Source organism: Athene cunicularia (assembly GCF_003259725.1).
Source record: "Athene cunicularia isolate RWA chromosome 1 unlocalized genomic scaffold, athCun1 chr1_part1, whole genome shotgun sequence".
Taxonomy (NCBI): Eukaryota; Metazoa; Chordata; class Aves; order Strigiformes; family Strigidae; genus Athene; species Athene cunicularia.
Window position 1 is genome coordinate 6,616,487 of NW_020799091.1, and position 13,915 is coordinate 6,630,401.

The 13,915-nt window shown below is 38.3% G+C and overlaps 1 protein-coding gene across 24 annotated transcripts in view; it reads left to right on the forward strand.

Moving 5' to 3' along the window:
* Positions 1 to 13,915, forward strand: part of DLG2 (discs large MAGUK scaffold protein 2) — a 1,035,190-nt gene that overhangs the window by 996,771 nt on the left and 24,504 nt on the right. For 20 of the 24 annotated variants that reach the window (XM_026841744.1, XM_026841762.1, XM_026841819.1 and 17 more), the window contains one exon: positions 12,531 to 12,630. In XM_026841744.1, the coding sequence (XP_026697545.1) occupies positions 12,531 to 12,630 (100 nt within the window). Of the gene's footprint in view, positions 1 to 12,530; positions 12,631 to 13,518; positions 13,565 to 13,915 lie in introns of all 24 variants that reach the window. The other 4 variants (XM_026841771.1, XM_026841793.1, XM_026841828.1 and 1 more) reach the window with 1 other exon arrangement.

Sequence of the window (13,915 nt, forward strand, 5' to 3'; positions counted from 1 at the left end):
CCAAAAACTGCATGCATTGACAGCTCAGTTTTCCTTATAAAATAATCCACTCAATTGCTTAATCGTGTTTGTTTTCTGAATTCCCTCCAGTCAGCAAAATGGCAGTGAAAGGAGAGACACTGGACTGGGAATAACATTTCTGTCCACACTGGTGTGTATTTGTCCATGTGTATGTGTATGAAAAAAGGAGGGGCCTCTGCCTTTTTTTTTTCCCCCTCTAAATTTGCTGATTATAAAATAGCAACAGATGCCAAGTAAAAGATAATGCAAGTGTCAAACACCAGAGTGTGTGGGATCACAGGTGGAGTGATTTACTAAGAAGAAGAGAGGTTGAACATAAATTAAGCAGCATACACCTACCCGTAAGGATGATATGGAGGAGGGTTAGTGAAGGTGGCGTAGGCACTGACACACAATTAAATATTCTTTATTCTTAGTCTCAGTCAGATTTATCCCTCCTTACTGATCTAGCCTAAATTTTCTCTGTTTTCCCCGTCTTTCTGGTTTCTTGTTGCTATCTAATGGGAATGGCTGCCTGTGGGATATTCTTCAAAGAAATCTGAGCACTGTTACTGGAGTAAGTGCTCAGCTCAGCTATAAATTGGCCTCCAACTGATATTCCAACCGTTGCTTACAAAAATGATGACTTGTGTAGCTGTAATCTTCAGGAACTGGAGGTACATATGCCTGGGAGCAATGTGCCTAGGAGCAATCTGCCTGTGTGTACTTGCCTGTGTAATCCAGCCCTTTTATGCTTTTTCTAGCCTGCCACTACTGTAGTTTTTAAGGAGAAGCCAGTGAATAATGCAGCTGCAGTGTTGCTGTTTTATTTCTCTACTTACTGCTGTTTTAAAAGACATTGGGTTAAAGAGGGCAGAGTGAGCTGCAGTCAGCTCTCAGTTGCCCAGGATAGCAGCTGGAGGACAATAACTGGATGCAGGACTGATGGCATCAGGGAGCAGCAGGAGAGGGCGGTACGCCAGGACCCAGGGGTGACAGCACCCTCACAACTAGGGCATGAACAGCAAGTCTGGTGGCAACAACCAAGGTTTGTCCACAGCCCCGTGGTTCCCAAAAAGTCCTTAGTGGTGACTCAGGTCCAAAATCAATCCAGGAAGTCGTGCCAGCAAGTGAGGTGGGATGGGCAAGAAGAGCCAAGGCAGGGCACAGGCAAACCGACAGCATAGCCCTGGCAAGGACCATGGGCTGTGGGAGTTTATTGAACCCTCTTGTTCTGCAGACACACAGCCCACCGATGTGATCCCAGATGAGAGTGTGCACAGCCAGGACGGACTTGCTGTTTACTTTGCTCTGTGACTATCAAAGCACTTCAGTTTGGTCCAAAATATTCTAGCTTGCCCCTCTTATGACTATTGGAACAGCATTTGCTAGCAGTAGGCTGCAGAAGACAATGTTTTTCCTGTAAGGTTTATACTAACAATTCTGATTAATTTTGACCATTAGGAATAAAATGTCAGTCTTTGCTGTGTAATTACATTTTAGTTTATAAATCTTTTTCCATTCCTTGGTGCTACTTGCACTTGCAGTACCAACTGAATTGAGTATTCTCTTTTACTTCCATTACATCGTACTTCTAATGAGCTGAAGGAAAAGAGCCTTCCCATTAAATGCAGTAGAAGCTAACCTGAGCCCCAGTAGGTGTTTTCTTGTTGAGAACTGTTACATTGCTTCAGTCACATTAAGAATAGCAGACATGAACCAAAGTAAAAAGTTAGAATATGAATTGAAACTTTGGTCTAGCAAGGCCCTCAAAACATAAAAAGAGGGTTTCTACTCTGATCTGATCTGACTCCTAGCAACATTTTAGCATTCCTAGGAACATTTACCATCCAGAATGGTTCACAGTGTGGCCTCAGCTGTATAAACAAAATGACTCTTCAATAACACTCCGACAAACACATTGCAATTCGCCCAAAACAAAAATGTTTTATTGTCTCAGTGCCAGATAATTATTGGACACCCACTGATATTAAAAATAATTTGCTTGGAGTGATAATTCCTAGCTAAAATATGCTTCCATTAGGCATTTATTTATAAGCTTCTGGAAAGTGTCTAAGGAGCACATGCAGAGATGGGTTGTAATATTCTAGCTTGGCTGCAAAAAATATTTTACCTGCACAACTGGAAGGCCAGAAATATGGCTTCCTGCAAAAATATTGTTTACACATGATGTTGGGACAATTCTGTAAATGTTGTAAAACAGTAGCTGATTTTTTTTAATATGAATTTGCTCTCTCCACCTCAAAAATCACAAAATGAACAGCAGTTCCTTTAGTCATGGTCAAGAGCACCAACCTGCCACTGTTGTCTGAAAGAGATGTGATGAATCAATCACTGACTGTAAAGGGAGCTTGGGGTCACTACCTCTGCCCCAGGCACCTACGGGGTAAATGTTTAAAGCTACGTGCAGTGCATCCCATTTCTGTGAGCCTTAACTGGATGCACCTTCTACAAAAACCTAGCAGCCATTTCAAGGCACAGTGAGGCAGGGTTATGGACCTTCAGGGCTCCACGTGGCTGTGGCATGACAAGGATTTGCAGGTTTTATATGCTGTATCTTGATCAGACATGATAATCTAAACTTTAAGAACTACAGGACCTTATTTAAACCGTGTAGTTTAAAAGCCTAACTTAAACATCTCAACCATTTCTTTTGGACTAATCTTTGTGCTAGTACTTGCATTGAATAAACTAGGCACTAGCAGATATTTTTAATATACTCCTCTGGAACTGCTTTGCCAAGTGCAAAATATACATACCTGGATAGGTTAGGTTAGATTAGGCAAAGCTATTTAGAAATGCATAGGGATAAGCCCTCTGCTCAGCTCGCATATAGCTCCTGCCATGTCAATAAGAATTACGCTGTGGTTGTGGAGACAGTGCAAGCTCCTGAACTTCTTTGCTTGTATACCTACAGGTGAAAAAATTACAGACGAGAAAACCCCCTTCTACTCAGAAATGAGCTTTTTATAGAAAATCATTCTGCATGTCATTTGTTTGCAAGAGTTGTGAATCAGTATTTTACTGTACGCTCCCCTGTCTCAGAATGATTGAAATTTGCTTTGCTGTAACCAGAGAATAAGAATGATTTTTCATGTGTGCAACTTAAAATAAGCTTTGTAAGTCATTCATGTCATAAAATTTCTGGTTTTACATCTCCATTACTAATTGACATAAAATCTTTTACAAAACCATTGTTTCTGCAATATTGGAATTTAGTTGTTACTCTTTAGCAATAATTCAGGAATGCTCCTCTATGATAAAATAGAAATTAATGACAAGTATAAAAAAGTAATGAGAAATTATGTTGCAAGAATTCCTCACCAAGTCATTCTTATAGAGAGATCTAAGAAGTCAAAAAAGCTGGAAGAAATTATTAAAAGCAAATTGCTGAGCAGAGACATGTTCTGCACAAGGGTTTTTTATTGGCACAGGGCATTAGTAGGTAGTAGGTCTGAAGATACCCTTCAGAACTTTGGTGTGAAACTGCCCAGGACAGGGACGAGGAATAAATTACTCTTTTCCATCTGACTTTGTTGCTTTCTTGCTTCTGGTTTTCTCTCTGTTGGCTGCAAGACCTCAGAAGCGGGGATAGCATTGGGTGTCATGGAAGAATCGGATCTCAGCATCCTTCCTGTCAGTGCAGCTTGTATGTTGGAGGAAACTTCTCCCCGTGCTGGAGGGAAAGCTGGGTCTCATTTGTCCAGCTGCCCTTGCTCTTTCATGCATTTTCACATCCTCCACAGTCCAGTCTTCAGGTTTCGCGATGGCTGGAGCTGGTGCCAGGCAGTGGACGCTGGCTGCCCAACTGTTTTGCCCTGAGTCCATATTATGGGGCTGCTCTGACCGTCCCCCTTGAGCTGAACACATTTCACTCAACGTTTCTGCAAGGTACATTAGAAATATTGCTGTCATCAGCATCTAGTTCCCTCATGTGCTGAAGTAATCGAATGAAATTCAGATGATAAACAGGACAGAGCCAGGACAATTTAACTGTATAGTGTCTTGCTGCTCCAAGATAGCTTGAGGCACTCCACAAAGACATGCAATAATTGAATAATAATGCCTGTTAGGCCTAGGTCACAGTCAAAAGTGAAGGAAAATGAGTCTTCAGTTTTAATTTATGCCACGGTAGCAGTGTGGACTCTAGCAGGGAACAGGCATGCCTTAAGGAACCTGTTTTTTTAAAGAGTTCTAGAAATTGTGAAAAATACTGTCAGGTCAAATTTGAGGCTTTTACTCAGCTAAAGTGAAGAAATATGGTTTTGTAGCTTTCTTTTAAAAATCAAGTAGAATTTTTCTTTCAAATTAAGAAAAGTACTGAAGTAAAAGATCTTTGGGTCTGTTTTCCAGTTTAAAAAAAAAAAAAAAAAAGACGTTATTAAGAAGTACAAATTCTAAATATCTGCAACTTGTAAGCATAATGGAATAGAGTAGCAAATGTGAGAAATAAAGGCTTCGGGGTTGAACTTGATTCAGATGGCAAAAACCATTTTTGCCTATTGGCAGCTTGTCAAAGAAAATATTGATGGAGTCATTTCTTCAGTTAATGAGTAATTTAAATACATGTTTTTCGTAGATTTTCCGGTTTCTTCAGCCTGATAATTGTGCGGAGTTTATTTATAAGATAAAATTGTTTCTTAAGTGGCCATAACGTCAATCACTATAGTATCAGTGTTTTCTATCCCACAACAAGTGTGTGCCATCCCCGCTTAGGTAAGAGATGTTTAAGGGAGTCACTGACATAAAGATATGTGGTGTAGTGTTTAAATTGGTCACAGATTAAATATAACACAGTGGAAATTTGCTAGCACAGGTAGAATACCAAAGTTTACAGCTGAGAGTTAATTGCTTTTCTTCTAAGCTGTTCCAGCAGAAATTTGTGCTGAGTTTAGCTTCACACGTCTGCTATTTTTACAACTTGTCGTCTAATAGCCTGAATTAAATGGTGGGACATTTGCATGTATATATAAATAATGTCATAGCTACTTGGCTCTTCTGCTAAAAAGGTGGTTGAAAAGAAAAATGTATAGTATTGGCAATAGATATTGTCAAAGGATTATAAACAGAACAAAGTTTTCTTCTAGTAAGATTTCACACAAAGCTGCAGGAGAGTGGAGTTAAGCGTTAACACTCACCAAGATGATACAGTCTCTATATTTCACATCTTTATTTCTGGCTCACTTAAATTCAGGCAGTTCAGTTAAGATTGATTTAGTGACTCACTTTGAGGCCATGTTTGGGAGGCTGTAGGGACCGAGGAATTGCCAACCTGGGTCAAAGCCAACGTCCATCTAATTTGATATCCTGTCTGTGAGGCTGGTAGTGTGAGATGCATTCCTGGAAAATGTAGGAACTTCACCTCCTACACAAACCTCACACCAGTCTCTTAGAGACTGACTTTGTTTTCATTTGCCCATGCCTTTTTGTTTTTTATAATTTTGGCTGTAAGGCCTAAATAAGTCAATGTTTTAAATGAAACCCACAAACCTGGTATGATTCACAGAATCACAGAATCATCTAGGTTGGAAAAGACCTTGAAGATCACCTAGTCCAACCATTTAATCTAACATTGACAGTTCTCGACTACATCATATCCCTAAGATTCACTGTCTTCTGAGCCAGATCTTTGCTGTAATTCAGCCTGCTACACCAGTCACCTGTGAGTGCAAACACTCTAACTGAAAAGGGCACTTCAAAATATATCAGCTCCAGTTAGTTTGAAGGCATGTAGGTATTGTAAATCCTTATCCACTACTACTTCACAAATAAGAGTTATAAAGGTCTTTATACAATTTACTCTTTTTATGCAGTGGTCCATTTTATGTAATAGTTTACACTTGCACAAGCCAAGTGCACATCACTTGATTGCACAATTAAATGATTCCACAAAAAAATAGTCACAGAGGAGCTAGTTGGGGTCTTTAACAGCACAGATAACGCATTCTGCAGCTTTATTTGTTAGTGAGATTAATCCAAAAGGTTGCATAGAGGAGACCAAACCCTTCAATTTCATTTGCAAATCTAAAGAAGCACCAGCAGTCAACCAGGAATCAGAGTTAAGAAAAATAGAGGAGAAAATATCTGATCAACCCTGAGGAATGAAGATCAAATTGATAAAGGTCCTACAGTGTACACTGTAGAAAGATCTGGGGGTCTGGGCCAGTGGTTCCAAAACTTCAGCAAGTGCACACCAGTGTTACTGTTGATCTCTGAGGCTCTTTCAATCATCATTATCGCACAGGATGCTGAGATGGGTTCATGTGCACAAGGATTTATTAGTGAGATCAGTAGCTGATGGCCTGCATCAGCTCTAACGGGGAAAGTTACTCTTTGGGAAAAAAAATTAAAGCGTAGAGGAAGATTTGGAACAACATTGACAAACATCAGATATACTTTCTAACTCCAGAGACAGCCTTGAGAAAGGAGAGGAAGACCTTCACGCTGCCCATATGACTGGAGTGAGCCTGGCTAGGTCAAAGCCTGTGCTGGGGCCCAGCACAACTCTGCGATGCTGCATCTGTGAGCATCTCCCCCCAGAAACACTGACATTAGAGCTGGGAGAGGCTTATTGTTTAGCTCTTCTCCCTTCGTTGCCCCCTTCTCTCCCAGCACTGCAGTGTTATTCCCCATACTTAAGATTAGCAGATTTGTTTTAAACATGAAAAATGATCTAGGCTTTTCCACTTCCCTTGGGGCAGATTATTCTACATCCAAATTGATTTCACTGTCAAGGAGCTTTGCCCTTTCTTATTTTCACACTATTAATTTCAGTGTTGCTGCTTGAACTAATCTTTCTCACCCTCTTTGTGTACCACCTTCGGATACTTGTAAATGACCTTGGCTGTCACATACTCAAGGTTTTTACGCTGGCATTTCAATCCTGCTGACAGTGATGCAATGTAAATTAGCACGGATGAGTACTCCCTTTTTAGTGTGATTTGTACCTTGCACCAAGTTAAATACATGTTTGCAGAGTTGGAAATACTGCTTTTACATGTTCTCTTGAAAGTCTATTAGTCTTTCTGTTCCCCTGGTGGTTTGTGTTGGTTTTAACTGTTGTTTTCTTAGGAATTAAAACTGAGTTGCTGGCTGACAAGTGGCACTAAGTCAGCCTTAAAAAAAGATTACTAGAATTTCATATTTATGAATAATAAACAACACTACCCTTCTCTGCAGAAGCTAGAATGGAGTTTTTAATCAGGCTTGCACTTTTTCATTTTGGATTTCCAAGATCCAATTCTCCCTGCAGCTTAATGGGAAAACCAAGCAAGCAAAGTTATCTTCATCTGAGCTTCTCACCCAAAGTTTGCTCTCACTTATCAAAACAAATCATGGAGCAAAAATTCAATAAGGAATGACTGTAGCCCAGGCTTTTGGTTTGTTGGTTTGGGTTTTTTTTCCAAGTACTTACTGTATCTAAGAAAATTTGAAGTTGAACTTAACAGAATAGGGACATCCTTTCCTCTGCATCTCATAAAAAGACATAGAGACGTTGGCAAGTGTTGCTTTCCATCATATAACTGTGTGGTCAGACTGTGAATGAAAGATCTATGTTTTAAGGAATATACTACATGGTCACTATAGAACCAGGCTTACAGTTGTACCTGCAAGGCAGGCACTGCTCTGGGCCTGGTATTGCAGATGGAAAAATGAGACAGAAGGTTCCAAAGCGTGGTTTGACCCATGTACACCAGACCATGCTGCCATGCTAACTGCAAAACCACCTTTCACATAAAGAAAATATGCTAACACAGGATTGTCTTCAAAAGTTTGTTTTGGTGAGTTCATATTTGTCATGCATTTTGAATTGCTAAGTGAAAAAGCCCACTATAAAAGCAGAGACATGACATATATGTTTGAAAGGAGAAATGACACTGAGTATCTGTTATACAGTCCAAAACTTTTCTTTCTGGTTTCAGTGAGACTTTTCAGTATGATGGGAGAGATTTGATCTGTAGAGATTTAACAGTGTTTGAATGCCCAAACCTTTATTAAAGTCAGTGTTCAGAGTAAAAGAATGTCCCAAAATTTGTGAATTAAATACAGAGAAAAGGATTGCAGAGACATAATGTTGCTGATAAATCTTGTAGATTTTTGTAGAATGCTGTTTAAGTGAGATTTTTTCATTTAAGTTAGGCCAAAACCAGGTATTAAAGGAGAAGAATCAAAAAAAAAAAAACATAGCAGATGAGAAGCAGCAAAATGAATGAACTCATATGCACTGCTAGACCAATCTCAGAACAAGACTGATACAGATAATCGTGTAACAAAAATTAGGCTAAAGCTTAGCTCAAACCTGCCTAAAAATAGGTGGTAAATGAAATGCGTCTACACCCTGTATAAAAGAATTTCACAGCCAGTGCTCTGGAAGAGCTTTTTCTTAGGTGATCCCCTGAACCCTGGTCCCCAGCTCATTACTGAAGATTAGCACTGGCTGACTGAAACAGCAAAATAGAGCATTCCCAATTTATTTGGCAGTTTAATGGCTTTTAGAAGATTTAATTGCTTTTAGAAATTTTAGGGCATCAAAAGAAATCTTTCCCCAACATATTAGGCTCTTCTGCAAAGCGTGAAGAGGACAACCTCTATCAAGAGCACATCTGCACTAAACGGTATGGATAAAAAAAAAAAAAAAAAAAAAAGAGAAGAAGCCTAAAATAAACAGTGGTATAACTGCCTATTGCAGTATGGTACAACTGTCAAATTACTGATACGCTCTTCTTTGTGTTTACCATTGTAACCCAAATTCTGAAATTGGCTTGTTCAGTCAATGTTACATGAAAATTTCCCTTAAAAAACCACTGTCCTGTTAACTGATGAGTAACATCTACAGGGCTGCTGCACCTAGGGAAAAGCATTTAGAATACAAAAACTATGTTGCCACAAAAAAGTATCAAAGGGAGTTCTTAAGAGCAAGAAACGCACAGAGTGTCTTAATGTCTGTCACAACCAGGGTAGGTCGGTATGTGTAAGCCAGACTTACATTAACTGGGGACATCTGGGGATATTTGGTCAAGCAAGAGTGCACATCACAATTTTTTTCTGACCTCTCCAAAAGACAGTCTATCCTAAGGAGTATCAAACAGGGATTCAAGACATCAGTGAAAGATTTTTTTTCCCCCTCTTTTTTCATCAAATATCGTGAGGAATGATCTCACTGTTCAGTCATCAGCCAGTACTTGAAAATTTCATTTGCTTTGTAGTCCTAGACCCTTGTCTATACAAAGTGCCTACTAATGCGAGTTCCTAGGTTAGTGGGAGTCTGAACCGATGTCAGTGAGATATAAATGTAACCTATTGTACAGGTTTCTCACTGTAACTGAAAAGCCCCAGTTACTTTCCATTACAAGATTTTAAAATACTCATGGCAAAGGAATTGTGACTTACAGAGGAATCCATTTTCAGGCACTTTTTCACTGACTTTCAGAAACTCTGCCTACATAAATACTGTTGAAACAAGCCTAAGCTTGCTATCACAATTTCAAATCCAATTGTATGCAACTTTTGCATCGGGCTGAGATGCAGGCAAACACCTCTCTCTTATTTTATCCGATTTCACAGCTCTCCAGCCACACAGGGAACCCCTGTGAAAACTGGCTTTGGAATATTTGACAGATCTCAAGGCTTTCATTTTATAGAAATAAAATATCTCAAAAATATACATCTGAATTTTGCCCTTTAACCTTTTCACCATTCCTCACATTCATGATCCTTTCTTAAAAAAGAAAATATGTATTCAGTGTTGGTCTCTACTCCTCCACCAACAGAACAAAATCCGGAATTAACGCAGTATATCCAATAAAAACATGGGTTCATTCTGTATGAGTCTCTCTCTTCTCTCTTTGCCAACCCTCTTATCTCTATACATTGGAGATACATATCGTTGTATCTGTAAGAAGCATTTTGATGGGTGTCTGCAAGGTTTCATATCCCTAAGGTGGAGACCATCAGCCTGAGTTTAATCACATTTATATTGGATATAAAACCAAAATCAAGGCTCCTGTCTTTAGTTTCTTGTGAAGGAACATGCACATAATGTACAAGAAAATAAAAACTGGGTAAGCCTATCCAGTTAAAACCAAGGACTAATTATTTCTATAAATTTGCAGGATTAGACCCATTTTAGTGTTTTATAATATTTTACAGTTTCTTTGTTATTTTAAATATAAACCCTCTGACTACACTATGATAGTATATCTGCTCATTAGCATGAATATACACATTGATTAAACTATAGAAATATTAACACATGCATAAACATATTTGCTTATGAATATTAATAAACTAAGAGTCAGCTTTATTTTAGGAACAAGGCTTTTTACTGGTGTAAATGCAATGACACCGTTGGACATAATAGTCACCTGCTGTGAATTGCCAGATTTTGATTGTCCAGATTGAAATGGAACAGTATCTTATTAAAAAGGCAACCCAGTACTTGAAATTGCAAAAGGAGAAAAAGTGTATACAACACTATATTATATGTCTAATTGGGTATATACTGTTAGATCATGCATAAGCTTGAAAAAAATATATGCTTTTTTGGTGAAAATGGACTTTCTGAAGGTTTTCATCTAGACTGTTGGGTTAAAAATTGAAGAATACTTATAAGTGTTATTGATCATATAATCTCTGTGAAACACAGCATATTTATTTATCAATTTGATAACATTCTCTTTAATTCCAAAGTGAAATGGCATTTAGTAATGAAGTGACTGTCATTTTAAAACTCCTTTGGTTTCTGAGGTGCTATTGCGTGTATATATATATATTTTTTTTTATTTTTTTTTTTCCCCTTTTAAAGTGTAATGCCTATAGTATTACTATGTCAAATTCAGATGAATTGTGACAAACAACATTTTCACAATGGGAAATGTTAACATGCTACATTCCTTTCTTTGGAAAAATAAAAGAAATTATCACAGAAAACACATTTTAATTTAATTATATCCTTTAGGTCATTAAAGTGATGTAATGTGCATGTCAGTCCTCTTTTCATCCACAGATTACTTTATCCTTCATGTGCATTTATTTTTTCCTCTGGCTTTCTTTCATATTTGCTTTGTTTTGAAATTGCATGCTGTCTGGATTATTTGTGCATGACCTCCACATTAATTTCACTTTGAATGTTTACATACTCTGAAAGACTTTCATGGATCATTTTTTTCTACATGTGCATTTTTTTTCCTTTGTTTTCAGTTACTGAACTTTAAATATGCTTGAAATGTAAAAGTGGCATGAAACTTTCGTGACACAAGTAGACAACTATTTTAATGGAGATTTTTAGTACCTACCTTCACATCTTTCAGAAATACATATTCTAAAGCGCATTTTATGCTTCCAAAATGTAAGAAAATAGGTTATATTCTGAAACTCTAAATATATTCAACTTCAGAATTGAAGCCAAATACTGGTTATATTGGATTCAAGCAATGACAAACACATGATATTGGTCCTTTAAATGAGTTAAGGTCTCTGCTCTCTTGGAGATGATCCCTTGCAAAGTCTTGGGTCTGGGCATTGCATGTGGTCAGTATAGGACACAGTGTAGGACATTGTCTGATGGACAACACACATCATTTAAGCACTATCTGCAGCTCAACCGAGGTGCCCTCTGGAAATGGTAGCTTCTCTCAATTGATTATATAGGGACACTAATTCCTCCTTTAGTATCTGAAATAAATGTCCCAAGTAGGCATATCCTGCTTTTACATAATAGAGTGCTATGAGCCCTTGTGACTGTCTATAAAGTCAAAAGTTTTATCATGTAAAAAACCCCTGTTTCTTCCGTATTAATTACCCATTTAAGGAAAAGCAATATATGTTGCTCAACATACACTGAAATACTGCATATCAGCAAAATTCCATCTCTAAATCACATAAAACTAAAAGTATATCCAGAGGAACCTAATGAGTAAATATATATGTATAAAATTTAAAAAAAAAAAAAAAAAGTTTTTTTAAAAAAATTATGAAAAAAAGGCATTAAAACACACTTAAGAAGTTGCTGATTAAGAGGCCAGATAGAACACAATGAAATCAGAAGCAGGTACCAGAAAAAAAAAAAAAATTAATTGGCACAGGGCTGAATTCACATACCTACTAAGCAAATCAAAGGCTTCCACTTTCTTCTTTACAGCCTATTCTTTTTCAGTCAGTTAATTAATTCTGTGCAGTCTGCTATGATTAAAGATGAGTGGCTTGATCTCAAATCATGCTGAGCCATCTGTAGCCCTTTATCTGAACAAGCCAAACATGGCAGTTTCCAAATGAGGAGCTGAAGGTTGTGATTTGAGACCTCGCTAATCAAATCGATGCAGTCTCCAGGGGCTTTGCCTTCAACCTGCAGACCTCACCACAACCACCGCTGATTCTTTGCAGCCACTTGGTTTGGACCAATTTGAGTCACTACAGTTCTCTCCACTTTTACAAACTAGTTGTTTTGTCAGCATGAGTGTGACAACAATTAGACGTCCCTGTTTTTGCCCCATGCCTTTTCTCCTTCACAGTCATTCAATGACAAGCGTAAAAAGAACTTCATCTTTTCACGAAAATTCCCATTCTACAAGAGCAAGGAGCAGAGTGAGCAGGAAACAAGTGATCCAGAACGTAAGTAACCTCTTGGAGACAATGCAGCAGCACAAAAAATGGGTGACACGCGTGATACCAATATCCCACACATCTAGGCAAATAACTGTTGTAGGCAGGCAGGAGAGGTATTACTACTGTGACCAATGTGTGACTGCAGTTTGGATCCAGCTGGTCATTCCATCCCTGGAAACATCATTTTCAGAAGAAAAAAAAACAGTGACCTTAACTTTTGGAAGAGCAAATGTAACTCATCAAAGTTGTTGTGGCATCTGTCATAAATCCAAATTTGTCTCTGATTAAATATTCCCAGATCAGAACTGGCTCAAAGTAATGCAAATGTGATTTCTTTCACAATACTAAACTAAGATTACTTTTTAAAAGCTCTGCTCTAATCTCTTTTTTGCCTTTGACATTCTCCAAGTTGATTGTCATGGGCAGCCTCACTGAAAGTTTAACAATTAAATGAAGCAACCGTGCTAACAGCTTAAAGTAAATCAGATCTCAGAATGTGTACCTCCTGGGCATTTACTGACTGCTTAAACTGTATAGAGAGCCAGCATTGTTAAAAATAAATGCGAGTTCCAAGCCCAAATATTCACTTTTTCTCTTAGTAATTCTCTCCTAAATTTATCTGGTGAGGATTGTTTCTGGAACTTTATGTATCTGGTTGTTCCTTCTTCCTCACAGCTCCGAAAGCCATGTATCATGGTCACTGCCTCTTTCATTGGCTGCATTCCCATAAAAATGGGTCTAAAGTTGTTCCAAAAAAAGAAAAAGCAGGGATCCAGATTGCTCAATCGACATGGTCAGTCATGGTAGTATCCATTTCAACTCCACTGACTTCTTCCTTCCTCTTCTGCGGCTGTTCTTCCTTTCTCATTGCTCTCTCTGGGGACTTCCGTGCAGGACATCCCCGGATTAGGTGACGACGGTTATGGAACAAAGACTCTGAGTAAGTTCCCAGGAATGGTCACTGTAAATCTTTTTTTTTTGTTTTGTTTTGTTTTGGCTTCTGTTCCTTCTCTGAGGACCCTTCACTCCTAGCATGCACAAGATAGAGTTTTATTTGTTACCCAGCTGTGAATGCATTAAAAATGTTTCAATCATTTTGTTCTGCATGACAATATTAAATAACATACAGTGTATCAAACAGACACTTTCACTTCTTTTGTAATAACACCTTTTGTTTCTGACAGTATGTTACTGTTCCCATCATGGCAGTTCTGTAGAGTAGCATACCTAGAACTCGTTTTGCTGCCTAGACCGCTCTTTTCAGCAACAATCCCTCCCTTTCCATCTAAAG